The 19,092-nt window shown below is 40.8% G+C and overlaps 1 protein-coding gene across 1 annotated transcript; it reads left to right on the top strand.

Annotated features, from left to right (window-relative positions):
• The first annotated feature begins 3,142 nt into the window (after positions 1–3,142).
• On the top strand, positions 3,143–5,430 carry LOC140819767 (uncharacterized). The gene is made up of 3 exons (XM_073179964.1): positions 3,143–4,013; positions 4,139–4,570; positions 5,009–5,430. The coding sequence occupies exons 1-3, from the start codon at positions 3,593–3,595 to the stop codon at positions 5,185–5,187; spliced, it is 1,032 nt and encodes a 343-aa protein (XP_073036065.1). The 5' UTR covers positions 3,143–3,592; the 3' UTR covers positions 5,188–5,430.
• Positions 5,431–19,092: the final 13,662 nt, after the last annotated feature.

Genomic DNA, 19,092 nt, shown 5'->3' with positions numbered 1-19,092 from the left:
TATAATTTAGGAGAAATATAATATTTTTTCTCTATAAATATGTCACAAATAAAATGTAATTTGACCTAAAAGTTGACTCTACTGCGAATACGCACGGGTGTGAAAATTTGTGTCACAAATATTTATTTTTCGAGGAAATATTACAAATTATATATTATAAATTGCGTGCCTTGGAAAAATATAATGCTGATGCAACTTTTATTCTTATAGCAAACTATGTTAATTATCTTCTTATTTCCGACAAATAACGCATAAACTATGTAATCCATATTCCATGTTCCATATCATTTTAGCATTAAATTTATAAAATTATTGTTGACAATTGTTTACGGAAAAATTAATTATAAACTTATATAATTTGAATTAATCATTTTAAAAAATGAGCGAAAACATATATGATGATACCCTTGGAAGAGCCCGGGTCAGACATTAAATGGATAGCCCAAATCAGGGTAAGTTTGCTGGAGGAGCTCGTCACTCGTCAGTAGCCGGACAGGTGAGTACCCGAGGCATCTTCATCTCGGGCTACCAGAAGCCCGGACTTTCATACAAGCTCCCAGGAGGTTTTTTACCCGGGCTACCTCGAAAGTAGCACCTCACTCGAATGCAACAGTATGAGATACCTTATGCTTGACAATCATTACTGTCAGAATCACATAGGTTTGGCGTGTCAGAAAAATTGTCAGAAAGTAAGGTATGGTCAACCATCTTGCCCTAACTGGTAAGTAGGCACTGAAAACAAGGTAATCATGGATTTCATTCCTATAAATAACATGTGTGATTTATATTCAAAGAGAGATTGCATATTCACGGATACTCATACACCCGCTTACACAGCCGTTTTCATCATCTTCACTTACTAACTTAAGCATCAGAGTGGCTACGTCGGACACCCCTCTGACGCTCATTCACGAGTTCATCTTCTTGTTTGCAGGATATAGATGCAGCATCGCCATATTACCTTTCACATAGACATACTTTCCCCTCAAAATATATTCTCTTGTTCATTTTTCTTTAACAAAACTCTTATCTGATTCGATGAATTACCCTGATCCAGTTCATCTAATTCACTCAGATCACATCAATATACATAATAGTTGCTATAATTTATGGAAAACATGAAATCGTGTTATTATCATTTTTTATGATATAAACTAAACGATATTAGCAAGTTTGAATTAAATATCAATTTGATAAGATTGATGGGAATGGAGAGAGGGGAAAAAGTACAAACAAAGCATTTAAATTCATTTGACATAGTTAAAATGACAAAGGACCAAATTTCATCAATCGTCGCAATTTTGTCATTGCTGTGGAGACAAACCATAGTCCCAAGTACCTTACAGTTCCAAATAAACTTAATATAATAGTATAGTATTAATTTTCATAATTAATCTAATGTTTCTTATGCTTACATGACATTGGATTTATCAGTAAAATTTGGTGTCATGACATGATTAATTCGATCATTTATTAGATCTAAAGATCTTAATTTATTTCGAGTCGTGGGTTTATAAAATATCTTACTCCTTACACACTTGGAACATTGGATATGATATAAACAACAATGTTCATTGTCATATCTGTATTTCGGAAAATCTGGAGTAATTTTTTAAAAACTAACTAATTGCGACTAATTAAAAAATTTAAAACATAACCCAATCAAATTATATGAGTATTTAAATAATATTCATCTTGGCAAAAGAGTTGTTGAAAGTTTTAAAAGGTGTTTTATTAGAATTTGTTTTGATAAATAATATATGTTGATCTTTGATTAAAAGTAAAAGAAAGAAGAATAAATTATCATTGAATAATAAATTATCATATTGTTTTTCTGATAATTAATAAAATATTTTTTGGATGCAATAATTGTCTTTGATTGGTAGAGCGATCGAACCGTAGTGTTTGAGCTGATGTGCAGTTTAAAATATTTGAGTTGCACAATTACCACTAACTATAGTTTTGATAAAGCGGCAAGCGCTCGGTCCTACAATATTAATAATATTAGTTATTAATAGGGGTGGGTACGGTACGGTATACCGTATCGAAGAAAATCGGTATGGAATTTTTCCATACCAATACCGAAAATTCGGTATACCGTACATTCGGTATACCGAATTTTCGATATGAAAAAGTTCATACCGGTACCGTACCGACATCAAAAATTTTGTCGGTATACCGAACTTAAAAAATAATAATAATTATTTTTGGTATTTTGGTATATACCGAAATATCGAAAAAAAATATTCCATACCGATACCGAAAATTTCGGTACGGTATCGATACCGAAAGTTCGGTATACCAATTTTTTCAGTAAGTTCGGTATTTTTTCGGTGCGGTTTTTTGGTATTTCGATATTTTTTCTCACATCTAGTTATTAAAGATAATATTATAATTTAAATTCAATGATTTGATTGATGTAAAATACATAATTAATAAATTGATAAATAATATAATCAAATAAATACCAAATTGAATAAAATAAATAATATGCAACTTCAAACGTCAATTACTTTTTCTTTCCATTTACTTGTGTTTTACATGATTGAATAAAAATAACTTATGTGTGTATCAAAAACAATTTTCAAAGAATCATTTTAGTCAAGAAATATAGAGAGATTATCTTTCTTTTTTTCCCTAATAAAACAAGGAATAAAACTTTCTTAACCATTTCAGTGATACATAAAATCATTTTCAATAAATAAACGAAGAGTAGGTCTCTGAGACGGTCTCACGAATCTTTATTTGTGATCCAAATAAGAGACCTGTCTCACAAAATATGACTTGTAAGACCATCTCACACAAGTTTTTACCATAAATGAAACCCTTTTTCTCTCTATTTAATTGTTCAAATCTTGTAAATATCCTAATATTACTTTAACATCAAAATAACGTAGAAAAACCTAAATTTTAAACATAATTTATCAAATAAAATCTCTATAAATTTCCAAACAATCTAGTGTGAACTTTAAAAATTCTGAAACATAATGTTCAATATAATTTATTAAGTAAAATCTTACATAAATTTCGATTTTAGAGAAAAAATATCAGGTATAATAATTTTTAAAATTAAGAGATTAATACGAAAAATATAATTTTTTTAGTAAAACACCAAAGAAAATCACTTAGAGAAATTTCCTGCATACGGTAAGAATTAGGTCATCAAAGATATATACAGTAATATATATATAAACATCGTTACGCACAAAAACACAGTGGGCTTGTGATGGCGGAAGAGAAGATCAACATCAGCGCCCTGTCCGTGTACAGCTTTCTGTTACAATTACCCTATGCGCTTTGATTTCCCCTCCATTTTCTCTCCTGTCTCTCACCTCGGAAACCCTCTCTCTTTCCATTTCCAACGTCTGTCGATTTCCCCCCACACGCACATCTTATTCCGAAATCTTTTACTTGCTACCCTCTTCATCACCTGATAATCTTGATGATGGATGGATGACCTCGTAACAGTACAAGGACAGAATCATCTGTCAGAGAAAAAAATGGATTTCTTTTTTTAAACAGCAAGAATAGAACCCAGGATTCATACAGAGTTTGCTATCTGCCTTCTTCTTGGATCTGTTTAGGTTCTTTAATGGCGGGGACGATGTTTGAAGGTTGGAACTCACTTACGTTAAGCAACAGGTTTGAGTATTCTTCTATGGAGAAGATCAGCTCTTCTTTTTCTAAGAGCAGCAGTGCTGATCACTGGGGTTTTTCTTGTTTGGATGAAACGCATAATTGTGAAAGGAAATGCTCGGATTCCAGTGATGGGTTCGGAGAGAATAACGAGATTATTGATCTGAATGCAAGTTTAAACGGAGAAGATGAGTCTAACATGCATGCAGCGCTACTGGGCAGTGGGAAAGATTATTCAAGTAATGGAAATGGGCAATCAAAATTGTGCGCGAGAGGGCACTGGAGGCCTGGGGAGGATGCGAAACTTAAAGAACTCGTCGCCATTTATGGCCCTCATAATTGGAACCTTATTGCACAGAAACTAGAAGGAAGATCAGGTAAAATTTGAATAGAACTACTTTATTTATAATCAAATCAATCTAGTTAGGGGTTAATCTCTTTTCTTTCTGTTTTCTTTTTGTTTCCTTCTTCTGATTTTGTGATTCTTTGGGTATACGGGCAGGTAAAAGCTGTAGATTAAGATGGTTTAATCAGTTGGATCCGAAGATTAACAGAAGGGCTTTCAGTGAAGAAGAAGAGGAGAGACTTATGGTTGCTCACAGATTGTATGGCAACAAATGGGCTATGATCGCGAGGCTGTTCCCCGGAAGAACAGACAATGCGGTGAAGAATCATTGGCATGTTGTTATGGCGAGGAAGTATAGAGAGCAATCCAGTGCTTTCAGGAGGAGGAAAATGGGTCAATTTGTCTGTAAGAGAATGGAAGAAGAAGATGATTCCCCTTCGCTCTATAATCTCGCCTCAGATGTTCAAATAGAGACCAAGTGCCAACATTTTGGTGGTGTTAAGTGTGATTCCGCCGGCGGCGGCGGAGCAACACCTGATACTGGTTATGGATTCTGGGCACCGGAGACATCTGCTGGTTTCTTGACAGGTATGGCTTCTCGGTTCCAGTCTATGGAAAATGAAATCTTGAATATTTATCTAACTGATTATATTATTAAAGATAGGTTCTTAACACAAATTCACTAGTTTGGCTCGGTTTGCACTTACTAGTTCTCTTCAAGAATTGTGAATCTGTGTGGATTTTGGAACATTTTTCATATGAATAATTAAAATTATTGGCATGATGAAGAAACCATTTTTCTTTTGAGGTTTGTAACATAATCATGACGATGTGAAACATTGAGAAATGTCATATTTTTTGCCCATAATTTATGCTTTATTTCATTTTCTACTGTTGTTTTTGACACAGGCAGCAACAATAATAATAGTACGGGTGAGATTATGGGAATTTTCAAGAACTGTAGCAAATCTTGGGATGGGACAATTATCAATTGTTATCCTTCATACCCTTCTCTGATGTCTGCAGTTCAGCAGTCACAGAACCATCACTACCACACTTCAGAGATCTCATCTTCATCACCGCAGCAAGTTCCAGGAATTGTACCAACCGTAGAGGAAAGAACTGCACCACCACCATTTATAGACTTTCTTGGGGTGGGGCCTTGTGAAGAAAAACTGGAGTCGATTTGCCAAAAAAAAAGCTGAAAATGGTTAGTTACAGTCCTTGAATTCTTCTTGTTTAAAAAAGGGAACAGCTTTTTATGTGAAGTGTGGAGAAGTGGAGAGGCAACAGTAGGAATTCTTTCAGTTGAGTGACATGAAAATTGCCAAAGCCAGATCTTTTAATGTCATTGATTAGCCCGACTCTCTTTCCATCTTACTTTCTTGTAATTTCACTGCTGTTCTTTCGGTGAAACTGTTGCGAGAATGTGCAGCAATATTCGTCAAGTCCACTCCCCACTAATTTCTTCCCTTTTCTTCTGCTGATTCAAATGCAATTTATATGATATCGGAGTCTCACCCAATGTCCCTTGCTCTTAGACTAAGGCTCGAATTTTACAACTTTTTTGTATTAAGATTAAGACACAGATTATGTGAGATTGTTTTACGGATTCCATACTTTACCTAAAAAAAAACTAATATTTTTGGTATAGAAATAATATTTTTTATGGTTGATTTAAATAAAATATTCATCTTACAAAATTGATTCATGAGACCGTCTTACAAGAATTTACGTTAAAACAAATGTGATTTATATTGTGTCTGTGAGGACTTGTGTGAGTTTTGGTGGAGACTGGAGTAGGCGAGTGCTTGATGTCAGGAGTTCGATTTTTTAATTCATATTTTTTCGTGCGAATATGTCGTGTAATGTTTGTTCAGGGTGGTCGAAAGTTTTACTCAATACGAATCGAAAAACAGAGCTTATATAATCGGGATATGTGAATATGATATCTAGTGATTATATTTTTGTTTTACTTTCAAATAAATGCGGATTATAGTGTGTGCCAGATTATGGAAAATTTACTTGTTGCTTTCTTGAAAATCCTTGCTTTAAAGATTTTTTATTTATATCGTAGAAATTCGATGGACAAGTTGTTTCTTCAAAATTCAACATTGGAATTAAAACAAGAGAGAAATAAGGGAGCAAGGATGTTGAAATCTATGATGAATTACGAATGGAATTGTAAAATTCTCTATGTTGGATCCAAAAAAGTTGCATTAGTCAAATTTAAAATCCCAATTAATTTTTTTAGTCAAATTTAAGAGTACTCTCCCTATATTATTTTGGGCATAATTTTACTGCTGATCAATTAATTTATCATCGATATGGGCGAAATAGATGAGCTGGATCGGATGCCCCCACCGAATCTACTATCAAGATGTTGAGAAAAATAAAAGCAAGACGTCCGGATTAAAAGCTTGCTTCTCGGAATAGATGTGAAGATCTGCAACCAAAAGAATAACCATGTGAATGGGCGGTAGAGAGGTGTCCGGCGTGACCACTCCGATGCTTAAGTCAGTAAAGAATTCGAGCAAGGAACCAATGTAACCAAGTGATGGTTGTGAGATTGGTGTGGAAGGTGACCAGTGTGCACAATAAATGAGTGTATTCAATATCTGAATAAAGAGTAAATACAAAGAAAGAATATGATATTTATAATAGAGGGTGTAATGATGATCTCGTTCTTCATGCTGATCATTAATTATAGTAGGGCGACTGATTATACCCTATTGTTCTGACATGTCAACTTTGTTGAAAGAACTTCTTTTGGAATTCCTTACATAAGGATTTCTTATAATTTGGATATGCTATTTTGGGATAAATCTATTAGGAATAGGACTACATAGTACCAAAGAAATTTTTAAAAGAATTAGAAAGAGAAAAATCTCAAACTAGTCAAATCCAGTCCACATGATCTTGTCAACCACTTGTATCAGTGTCAGAGATAGGTCGGTCGCACACCCTACTTTGTCGGCGTTATTAAATGTAGCACTTATATCGAAGTGGTCCGGGTAGAATGCCTCTCGGGGACTTATATGAGAGCCCGGGCATCCAATAGCCCGGGGATTCAATAGCCCGGGTAGATTAAGTCTCGGGTGTTTCAACGGCCCTGTCTTTCCATTGACCATTTCCACATATTCTCCCTGTCAAGTCATACTCTCAAAGTACCGGACAACTTAAGATCAGAATATTGATTCAGATTGTCGTCTTATTGACCCTGGAACAGTACATCCTCCTGACCCAGGCATTACTCATGGCCCGGCTTCATGTCTCGGGACATCCCGGGTATTATCCATGACCCGGGACATCTCGAGGTATCATCACTCCTTCCTTAAAATAGTCGGGCTAGATTCGTACTCGTTGTCCCGATCAGTATTGTGTGCCCGGTCAGGAGAAATAATTTGTCGTTTAGTCTTCTCGAGATGATAAGGATGATGTTACCCTATCGGTGCTGATGTAAGCCCTATGAATTAAATCTTGTCAGAGACTCCTCGTTTCCCGAGAAGATAAATCATCATGGCACCTCTAATCCTGTGCCTGTCTTTTCGACTGTCCGGTACAACTTTCGAGGCATATCTGAGCCGTCCACATGTTCTCCCATCAACGATCAAGATCATTTCATACCGCATATATATAGTAGCACAAGAGTTTTTCAAAAATCACTTTCAAATTCAAAAAATCGGCCAAACTCTTGCAAGTTTTCTTCTCGATCTTTCCAACACGCAACCCTCTTCTCCGGCGATCTTTACATTTTCCAGTCACTCGTCGTCTTCTCATCTTGTAAGTCTTTTTAAACTTTTTTTCTCCTTTATTCATTATGTCAAACTCTATCTCCTCCACCTCTGGTCGAAATGGCAAGGTTCTGTCGGAGGATATCTCCCCGACCCCCTCTAACACCTCCGTTCATATTCCCATAGCCATTCCTGATACCCCGAGATGCCCCAGGTCATGGATAATGCCCGGGATGTCCCGGGACATGAAGCCGGGCCATGAGTACTGCCCGGGTCAAGAGGATGTACTGTTCTCGGGTCAATAAGACGACAATCTGAATCGATATTCGGATCTTAAGCTGCCGGTATGTTGGGTGTATGACTTGACAGGGAGAATCTGTGGAAATGGTCAATGGAAAGACCGGTCGTAGAAACACTCGGGACTTAATCTACCCGGGCTATTGAATCCCCAAGCCATTGGATGCTCGAGCTCTCATATAAGTCCCCGAGAGGCACTCTACCCGGACCACTTCGATATGAGTGCTACATTTAATAACGCCGACAAAGTAGGGTGCGCGGCCGACCTATTTCTGACACTGATACAAGTGGTTGACAAGATCAGGTGGGCTGAATATGACTAGTGTGAGATTTGACATGTCAGAATAATAGGGTATAATCAGCCGTCCTACTATAATTAATGATTAGCACGAAGAACGAGGTCATCATTACACCCTCTATTATAAATACCAGGTTCCTTCATTGCATTCACTCTCTATTCAGATATTGAATACACTCGTTTCTTGTGCATTTACTACTCACCTTCCACATCAATCTCACAACTATTCCTTGGTTACATTGGTTCCTTGCTCGAGTTCTTTACTGACTTAAGCATTGGAGTGGTCGCGCCGGACACCCCTCCGGTGCCCATTCACGTGGTTATTCTCTTGGTTGCAGATCTTCACATCTATTCCGGGAAGTAAGCTTTTAATCCAGACGTCTTGCTCTTATTTTTCCCAACATCTTGATAGTAGATTCGGTGGAGCATCCGACCCGGCTCATCCATTTGGCCCGGATCGCATCATTGGCACTGTCTGTGGGAAATTCTGAGTTATAAGGCGTTGATATGACTCCTACAAGGAGGGCAAACCAAGACACTTCTCGTATCCAGGAAGAGAATAACGTTCGTCTTTCTGGTGCATGTGGCCCGTCACCTAATGGGCCCCAGCCTACCATCAATTTAACACCAGATGATTTAACCAAAATTGTAACTGATGCTGTTAAGACAGCCATGGCAATGAAAGATTTTACTCATCATTCCACCCATCCCGAGCAAGAGCGTGAGCAGCTGCAGGAAGAAGAGAAAGGGGAGGAGGAGAGAGAGTCAAGTGCAGGTTCTAAATCTCCTATTGTGGCAGAGGAGTTAGAAGAACTAAGGAAGAAGGTGAAAATGTTGGAATGTCAAGTTGGTTCTAGAAGCAGCACACAAGTTGTTAAAGGATGCCCATTCTCTGATGTCATAGTCCGGGAACCACTGCCCGGGCACTTCAAGTCAGCCCGAATGAAAGACTATGATGGGGTTCTGACCCCGAAGAACACCTTGCTCGATTTGAAATTATGGCTATGTTACATTGCTATGGAGATCAAATCAAATGTAAAAGTATTTTTGACCAACCTGATTGACTCGGCCCAAAGATGGTTTGAAGGGCTAGCGCCTCAGAGCATTCATTCTTTTGAAGATTTTCAAAAATATTTTTGCACCAATTCAGTAGCAGCAAGAAATACAAGAAGACTGCCTTCAGTCTGTTCGAAGTGAAACAGGGCCAGGACGAAACTTTAAGGGCATATATCAAAAGATTTAATCGAGTAGCTTTGGATGTTCTCGTCTGCGCCCCTGAGACTAAAACTACTGCTTTTATGCAAGAGTTATGGGAGGGAGATTTCTTTCGATCTCTCACCAAAAATTACCCGAGAACTTTGAAGATCTCCTGTCCCGGGCAGAGAAATACATCAACATGGAGGAGGCGCATAACCAAAAAAGAGGCCTTAAAAAGAGCAAGAAGAGACCGGGTTGTCTGACCCGAGGAGAGAATCCACAAGAAGAGTGGTTTAGGGCTGTTCTCTCATGTACCCTTGAGAATTGCCCGGGATCGAGAAATTCAGGAATGCAGTTCAGACGTAGCCCCGCCTCCAAGTTCGATGGCACGGACACCAAAACCAGGGAAGGAATGGTGGTTCTGCACCCTTCGCAAAGAATGTTCTCACAACACAAGTGAGTGCCGAACTCTAAGGAAGGAGTCTGGTAAGCGTCCTGTGCCAGAATCTCATCCACCCAATATATGTCTAGACAACCACCTTCGTTGTCTCGACGTCCCGAACCTAATGTTCCCCGAAAATCAGCAGATATCCCTAGTGGAAGTAAGAGAGAGGAAAGAAGTTCCCGGGAAGAAAAAAGTAGACAGCCAGAGAAGAGAAATGATTTCTCGACTCGAGGATTAATAAAAATGATTTCGGGAGGATCCACAGATGGTGATTCCAATCGATCCCGGAAGGCGAGAAACAGAAGAGAGTGTCTAGTGATTGATGGGAAGGTAAGGAATGAGCCAGTCATAAGTTTTGGTCCAAAAGACCTCAGGGGAGTCGGTCTGCCCCATAACGATGCTCTCGTTATTCAAGCTCGAGTGGCTAATAACGATGTATTAAGAGTTTTCGTGGACAATGGCAGCTCAACTTCATCTTTAAGGAAGCATTGATTGAGATGGATTTGCATGAGTATCAGTTAGAGACAGTTGAGACTGTCCTATTTGACTTTGCGGGTCACGCTGTATACCCAGAAGGGGAAATAACATTGCCACTAACCTTGGAACTGGGGATTTATGAAAGACAGTCATGACAGTCTTTACAGTGGTGGATGTCCCGTCCTCATACAATATTATCCTTGGAAAACCAGCTATGAATGAGATGAGAGCTTTGGCCTCCACTTATCATCAAAAAATTAAATTTCCATTACGAGGACGAGTCGGCGAGGTCAGGGGAGATCAACCATCATCTCGGAAGTGCTATGGGGAGACTGTCCGAGTGGATCAGAAGAAGGCGAGAAGGAGGAGAAGGGGAATAAGGAAAGTCAAGCAGATGAGGTGGCTAAGGAAAGGGAAGTGCATTTTGTTGCGGAGGAAGAACAAGAAACAGTGGAGGTTGAGCCAGGGAAACATATGCGGGTGGCCCGAGACATCAATGCGCCCACCCGGATAAATATCTTAAACTGTTTAAAAGCTAACATCAATGTTTTCACTTGGTCTCAACAGGAATTAGCCGGAATCTCACCACAAGTGGCCGAGCACAAACTAAATATCCTCCCGGGATCCCGACCCGTGAAATAAAAAATGAGGCACTTCGGCCCCGAGAAAGATAAAGTCATTGATGAACATGTTGGAGAGATATTGCGGGCTGGCCACATTCGAGAAGTCCAATTTCCTACTTGGCTCTCGAATGTGGTCCTTGTTCCAAAAGCAACCGGAAAGTGGAGAATGTGTGTAGACTTCCGAGACTTAAATAAAGCTTGTCCCAAGGATTGTTATCCACTTCCTCGGATTGATCAACTGTTGGACAAAATATCTGGGTTCGAATTATTAAGCTTTATGGATGCTTATCAGGGGTACCACCAAATCCCTTAGCCCGTGAAGATCAAGATAAAGCCAGTTTTATCACTTCTGGATGCATTTTTTGCTATGCGGTTATGCCCTTTGTATTGAAAAATGTCGGGGCCACATACCAACGTCTGATGAATTATGTTTTTCAGAAGCAGATTGGTCGGAACATTGAAGTCTATGTGGATGATATCCTGATCAAAACCCGAGAAGTTTCTTGCTTTGTTAATGATCTGACTGAGGCTTTCGCGTCCCTGAACGATATGGAATAAAGCTCAACCCGGCCAAGTGTGTATCTGGGGTAAGAAGTGAGAAGTTTTTGGGGTTTTTGGTAACAGATCAAGGAATTGAAGTAAATCCAGACAAGATCAAAGCAATAATTGACATACCTTCCCCCAATCTGTCCGGGAAGTTTAGAAATTGACCGGAGAAATCGCTGCTTTATCTCGATTTATTTCTCGGTCTGCCCATCGAAGTTATCCATTTTTTCAAGTTCTAAGAAATGCACAAAAATTTGGCTGAGATGAAAAATGTGAGCAAGCTTTCCAAGATTTGAAGAAGCATTTGGCCGAGTTGCCTGTCTTGGTAAAACCAGAGCTTGGGGAAAAATTGTGGATTTATTTATCTGCTACTGAGCACGCCCTTAGGTCCATACTTGTCAAGGAGGAAGGGACCGACAAAAAGCCAATATATTATGTAAGTCATGCCCTCAGAGGAGCTGAATTACAGTGAGGTGGAGAAAATAGCCCTGAACCTGGTGATGACTGTCCGGAAACTAAGACCATATTTTCTCTCACACCCAATTGTGGTTCTCACTAACTCTCCACTCGGGAGAATCATGACACATGCTGAAGTCTCGGGAAGAATGGTTAAGTGGACTATAGAGCTCGGGGAATATGACATTGAATGTAAACCTCGAATTGCTATAAAAGCCCACGCATTGACAGACTTCTTGATAGAGATGATTCAATCGGGAGAAGAGGGAGTATGGAGAGTTTTTGTTGATGGAGCATCAAATTTGTCAGGGTGTGGAGTTGGGTGGTTTTAATTGTTCCATCAGGAGAGAATGTCAAGCTGGCTCTAAGAATCGACTCCCGGGTCACCGATAATAAAGCAGAATATGAAGCCGTTCTGACAGGATTACAAGCTGCCCAGGAAGTCGGCGCATTCCGGGTCATCATCTACTCTGATTCTCAATTGGTTGCCCAGCAAATCAAGGGAGCATATGAAGCCAAGAGTGAAAAAATGCTAAAATATCTAGGGCTCATCTCCGCCCGGGCAGCATCTATAACCGACTGGAGCATTGAGCAGATCCCTAGAGAAGAGAATGGAGAGGCTGATACATTAGCCAAATTAGCTGCCTCTATGACAGACATAAACACCCGGGAAGTCCTATGTTTTACCTGGTTAGTGCTCTGTTGATGAAGAAATGATGACCACTCGGAAGAATTCATGGATGACTCCCCTAATCGAGTATATTGTCCATAGTAAACTACTGGAAGATAAAGCTCAAGATCTGAAAATCAGAAAGCAAGCACCAAGGTTTGTCTTTTTAAATGATGTTTTGTATAGACGATCGTATCAGGGCCCTTTGCTCAAATGCTTATCAGAAAATGAAGTAGAATATGTCCTCCGAGAAATACACGAAGGGTGCTGTGGTGAACTTCTCGGTGGGAATGCCCTGTCTCGGAAGGCTATATTAGCCGGATTTTGGTGGCCCGGGATGAATCAAGATGCTGCTCAACTTGTTCAGAAATGTAAAGGTTTCCAGTACGGGTCCCTGGACTTTATAAACCTTTACATTTTTGAACAAGTTGAGCAGCATCTTGATTCATCCGAGGCCACCAAAATCCGGCTAATATAGCCTTCCGAGACAGGACAGTCCCACCGAGATGTTCACCACAGCAACCTTCGTGTATTTCTCGGAGGACATATTCTACTTCATTTTCTGATAATCATTTGAGCAAAGGGCCCTATTACGATCGTCTGTACAAAACATCATTTAAAAAGGCAAACATGGGTGCTTGCTTTCTGATTTTCAGAGCTTGGGCTTTATCTTCCGGGAGTTTACTATGAACAATATATACTCGATTAAGGGAGTTATCCATGAATTCCTCCGAGTGGTCATCATTTCTTCATCAACAGAGAGCACTAACCGGGTAAAACATTAGACTTCCCGGGTGTTTATGTCTGACATAGAGGCAGCTAATTTGGTTAATGTATCAGCCTCTCCATTCTCTTATCTAGGGATCTGCTCAATGCTCTAGTCCGTTAGAGATGCTGCCCGGGCGGAGATGAGCCCTAGATATTTGAGCATTTTTCACTCTTGGTTTCATATGCTCCCTTAATTTGCTGGGAAACCAATTGAGAATCAGAGTAGATGATGACCCGGGATGCGCCGACTTCCCGGGCAGCTTGTAATCTTGTCAGAACGACTTCATATTCTGCTTTATTATCGGTGACCCGGGAGTCGATTCTTAGAGCCAACTTGACCTTTTCTCCTGATGGAACAATTAAAATCACCCCAACTCCACACCCTGAAAAATTTGATGCTCCACTTAACCATTCTTCCCGAGACTTCAGCATGTGTCATGATTCTCCCGAGTGGAGAATTAGTGAGAACCACAATTGGGTGTGAGAGAAAATATGGTCTTAGCTTCCGGACAGTCATCACCAGGGCCAGGGCTATTTTCTCCACTTCACTGTAATTCAGCTCTGCTCGTATGAGGGCATGACTTATATAATATATTGGCTTTTGGTCGGCCCTTCCTCCTTGACAAGTACGGAGCTAATGGCGTGCTCAGTAGCAGATAAATAAATCAACAATTTTTTCCCAGGCTCTGGATTTACAAGATAGACAACTCGGCCTAATGCTTCTTCAAATCTTGGAAAACTTGCTCACATTTTTCATCCCAGCCAAATTTTTGTGCCTTTCTTAGAAATTGAAAAATGGATAACTTCGATGGGCAGATCGGGAAATAAATCGAGATAAGGCAGCGATTTTCTCGGTCAATTTCTGAACATCCCGGACAGATTGGGGGGAAGGCATGTCAATTATTGCTTTGATCTTGTCTGGATTTACTTCAATTTCTCGATCTGTTACCAAAAAACCCAAAAACTTTCCACTTCATACCCCAAATACACACTTGGCCGGGTTGAGCTTTATTCTATATCGCTTCAGGGTCGCGAAGGTCTCAGTCAGATCATAAACGAAACAAGAAATTTCTCGGGTTTTGATCAGGATATCATCCATATAGACTTCAATGTTCCGGCCAATTTGCTTCTGAAAAACATGATTCATCAGACATTGGTATGTGGCCCCGACATTTTTCACTCCAAAGGGCATAACCACGTAGCAAAAAGTGCCTCCAGAAGGGATACAACTGGCTTTATCTTGATCTTCACGGGCTAAGGGGATTTGGTGGTACCCCTGATAAGCATCCATTAAGCTTAATAATTCGAACCCAAATGTTGAGTCCACCAGTTGATCAATCCGAGGAAGTGGATAACAATTCTTTTGACAAGCTTTATTCAAGTCTCGGAAGTCTACACATATTCTCCACTTTCCGGTGGCTTTTGGAACAAGGACAACATTCGAGAGCGAAGTAGGGAATTGGACTTCTCGAATGTGGCCGGCCCGCAACAGCTCTCTAACATGTTCATCAATGACTTTATCTTTCTCGGGGCCGAAGTGCCTCTTTTTTTGTTTCACGGGTCGGGATCCCGGGAGGATATTTAGTTTGCCCTCGGCCACTTTTGGTGAGATCCCGGCTAATTCCTGTTGAGACCAAGCGAAAACATTGATGTTAGCTTTTAAACAGGTTAAGAGATTTACCCGGGTGGGCGCATTGATGTCTCGGGCCACTCGGATATGTTTCTCGGGCTCAACCTCCACTGTTTCTTGTTCTTCCTCTGCAACAAAATGCACTTCCCTTTCCTTGGTCACCTCATCTGCTTGACTTTCCTTCTTCCCTTTCTCCTCCCTTCTCGCCTTCTTCTTATCCACTCGGACAGTCTCCCCATAGCACTTCCGAGGAGAGGGTTGATCTCCTCTGACCTCGCCGACTTGTCCTCGTACTGGAAATTTAAATTTTTGATGATAAGTGGAGGCCACAGCTCTCATCTCATTCATAGCTGGTCTTCCAAGGATAATATTGTATTAGGACGGGGCATCCACCACTGTAAAGACTGTCATGATTGTCTTTCATAAATCCCCGGTTCCCAAGGTTAGTGGCAATGTTATTTTCCCTTCCGGGTATACAGCGTGACCCGCAAAGCTACATAGGGCAGTCTCAATTGTCTCTAACTGATACTCATGTAAATCCATCTAAATCAATGCTTCCTTGAAGATGAAGTTGACAGAGCTGCCATTGTCCACGAATACTCTTAATACATCATAAGTAGCCACTCGAGCTTGAATAACGAGAGCATCGTTATGGGGCAGACTGACTCCCCTGAGGTCTTCTGGATCAAAACTTATGACTGAATCATTTCTTACCTTCCCATCAATCTCTAGACACTATCTTCTGCTTCTCGCCTTCCAGGCTCGATTGGAGTCACCATCTGTGGATCCTTCCGAAATCATTTTAATTAATCCTCGAGTCGGAGAAGCATTTCTCTTCTCTGGATGTCTACTTCTTTATTCCCGGGAACTTCTTTCCTCTCTCCTACTTCCACTCGGGATATCTGCTGATTTCTGGGGAACATTAGGTCCGGGACGTCGAGAAAACCAAGGTGGTTGTCTAGACCTATCTCGGGAGAGGATGTGAATTTGGCACAGGACGCCTACCAGAGTCCTTCCTTAGAGTTTGGCACTCACTTGTGTTGTGAGAACATTCTTTGTGAAGGGTGCAAAACCCTTTCTTCTCTGGTTTTGGTGCTCGTGCCATCGAACTTGGAGGCGGAGTCCTGAATTTCTCGATCCCGGGAAATTCTCAAGGGTACATGAGAGAACAGCCCTGAACACGGTCTGACAACCCGGTCTCCTCTGGATCTTTTTAAGGCCTCTTTTTTGGTTCCGCGTCTCCTCCATGTAAATGTATTTCTCTGCCCGGGACAGGAGATCTTCAAAGTTCCCGGGTAATTTTTTGGTCAGAGATCGAAAGAAATCTCCCTCTCATAACCCTTGCATAAAATTAGTAGTTTTAGTCTCAGGGGCACAGGCGGGAACATCCAAAGCTACTCGATTAAATCTCTTGATGTATGCTCTTAAAGTTTCGTCCTGGCCCTGTTTCACTTCGAACAGACTGAAGGTCGTTTTCTTGTATTTCTTGCTGCTACTGAATTGGTGTAAGAATATTTTTTGAAAATCTTCAAAAGAATGAATGCTCTGAGGCGCTAGCCCTTCAATCCTTCTTTGGGCCGAGTCAATCAGGGTGGTCAAAAATACTTTACATTTGATTTGATCTCCATAGCAACGTAACATAGCCATATTTTCAAATCGAGCAAGGTATTTGTAGTGACCCGTTCCAGAATCACCTACTAATCAAAAACTAAGCATGCAATTAACCTAATAATTATAATCAGAGATAACAGCGGAAAAATGGCCAACAACAATAGTTATACAACCCAATCGAAATCGAAGTCTAGACTAACTCAAAATGAAATATCCAGTACAACCATATCGAATCAAATGGAAAACACTGAAAACTAAACCAACCAGCTACTCAACGTCCTCCTCCTGCTCCTCCTGAGCCATCCAACCTGAGGCCTGCCCCGTGGGAATGGGGTGTCCAAGAATAAACAAAACCGAGGACGTGAGCGATAAGAACGCCCAGTACAAAAGTATGAGTATACAAACCTATATGAAATGCACATGCTATGATATGATACCAGGGTAGTCAAGAAACAGGAATCACAAAGGATCTCAAAATGCTCAGTCTAGAGGCGCCAAGTGGATAGTGCCGCGCGGTCCAACCTCTGGGTCACTGCATCCACTACAAGACAGACGTGGACCTAAAATGTCCCGGACCACCGAAGCCCTCCCGACCCGTCGGCCACTGTGTACTCTCGGTGTCCATGCGTCCACAAGACAGGGCTGAGCGGCCCCAAGATATAGCTTATCTCGAAAGAGATACAGCTCAACAGTAAAGGCTATCTCGAAGGAGATACGGCTCAACATGATATGCAATATGCATCATAACTCGTGACATAATAGCATGCATCATATGACATATAACAATGCAGCAAATACTCATGCAACACATATATGAATGTATACTCAACCAGGATATCTCGGATAGTACTTTCGTACCTCTATCACAGCAAGCCTAGCCTTACGCAACACCGCTAATCAGGTCTAGCACAAGCCTACACATCAAAAGCATACTCAATCAATACTACCATGCTCGACTAGCAAAACCAGTACTCCCTAGTACTACCAAAGGTTTAGGGTTTACCTTCGTCCGTCGACAGCCCTTTGATGTCGATTGCCTTGAAACTCAGGCGCCGCTACGCTACTACTCCTGGCAGCTCTTGGCTATCGCTCGACCAACAACTAACCCTAGAAACCTTCCAAATCCTCTAAACTATGAGGCAAAACTCAAGAAATTGGCAAGTCAAAATGAGGAAATCCGAGCACTATTTATAGGCCATGTTCGGATCCTCCGAACAACACTTCGGAACGTCCGAACGCTACGTGTCCATTGGCTCTTGACAGCTCATGATCGGATCCTCCGATCATACACTTCGGACCGTCCGAACATGCATGGAAAATGACGTGTCGATCAACACTTGACACCTATGATCGGATTCACCGAACTACACTTCGGATCGTCCGAACTCTTCGGTGCTTCCGAACCCTCTTCGGTCCGTCCGATCATGACCATAGCCAAAATTACACCTTATACCTTCTTAATCATCATTACTCCGTTAATTACCCAATTTGGAATTCGGGCTACTACATTCTCCCCCCCTTAAAAGATTTCGTCCTCGAAATCAGGCTTAGAGAATGAACAAAACGAAATAACAACATCATTAATACATCTCAATTGTTGTTGAATACAACTGATACTATGATTACAACTGAAAACACAAACTTATACAAAGCACAACTCAAAAGAGCTCTGGATGCTCCGAACGCATACGACTCTCTAACTCCCAAGTGGCTTCTTCAGTGCCTCGACGCTGCCACTGCACTAAGACAAGAGGAATGATCTTATTCCGCAACACCTTATCTTTGCGATCTAGAATCTGAACTGGTCGCTCCACGTAAGACAAATCCGTATCAAGTTGAACTTCAGATGGATGTAAGATGTGCGACTCATCTGCTACATAACGTCTCAACAAGGATACGTGGAACACATCATGAATACTTGATAGGTACGGCGGCAACGCAAGTCTGTAAGCTAAATCTCCCACACATTCCAGTATCTCGAATGGACCAATAAATCTCGGAGACAGCTTACCCTTGAGACCAAATCTCAAAATCCTGCGAAAAGGCGAAACTCGGAGAAACACCTTCTCACCTGGCTGAAAATGAAGAGGTCGACGCTTTGTGTTCGCATAACTAGCCTGTCGATCCTGAGCAGTCTTAATCCGCTTCTTGATTACTGCAACCTTATCTATAGCCTGCTGGACTAACTCCGGTCCCTCTACCTGTCGTTCCCCGACTTCATCCCAGAATAATGGAGTACGACAACGTCGCCCGTACAACGCCTCAAATGGTGCCATACCAATACTACGATGATAGCTGTTGTTGTACGCGAACTCAATCAAAGGCAAATGATCCTGCCAAGCGGGTCCGAAATCCATA

The sequence above is a fragment of the Primulina eburnea genome, chromosome 18, assembly GCF_022965805.1.
Source record: "Primulina eburnea isolate SZY01 chromosome 18, ASM2296580v1, whole genome shotgun sequence".
NCBI lineage: Eukaryota > Viridiplantae > Streptophyta > Magnoliopsida > Lamiales > Gesneriaceae > Primulina > Primulina eburnea.
Note: the sequence above shows the minus strand (reverse complement) of the source record. Positions and strands in the feature narration are given on the sequence as shown.

Coding starts and splice junctions, on each gene's coding strand:
- LOC140819767 (XM_073179964.1), top strand. CDS start 3,593: ATGGCGGGGACGATGTTTGAAGGTTGGAACTCACTTACGTTAAGCAAC. Junction 4,014..4,138: donor GAAACTAGAAGGAAGATCAG/GTAAAATTTGAA, acceptor GTATACGGGCAG/GTAAAAGCTGTAGATTAAGA. Junction 4,571..5,008: donor ATCTGCTGGTTTCTTGACAG/GTATGGCTTCTC, acceptor TGATGTCTGCAG/TTCAGCAGTCACAGAACCAT.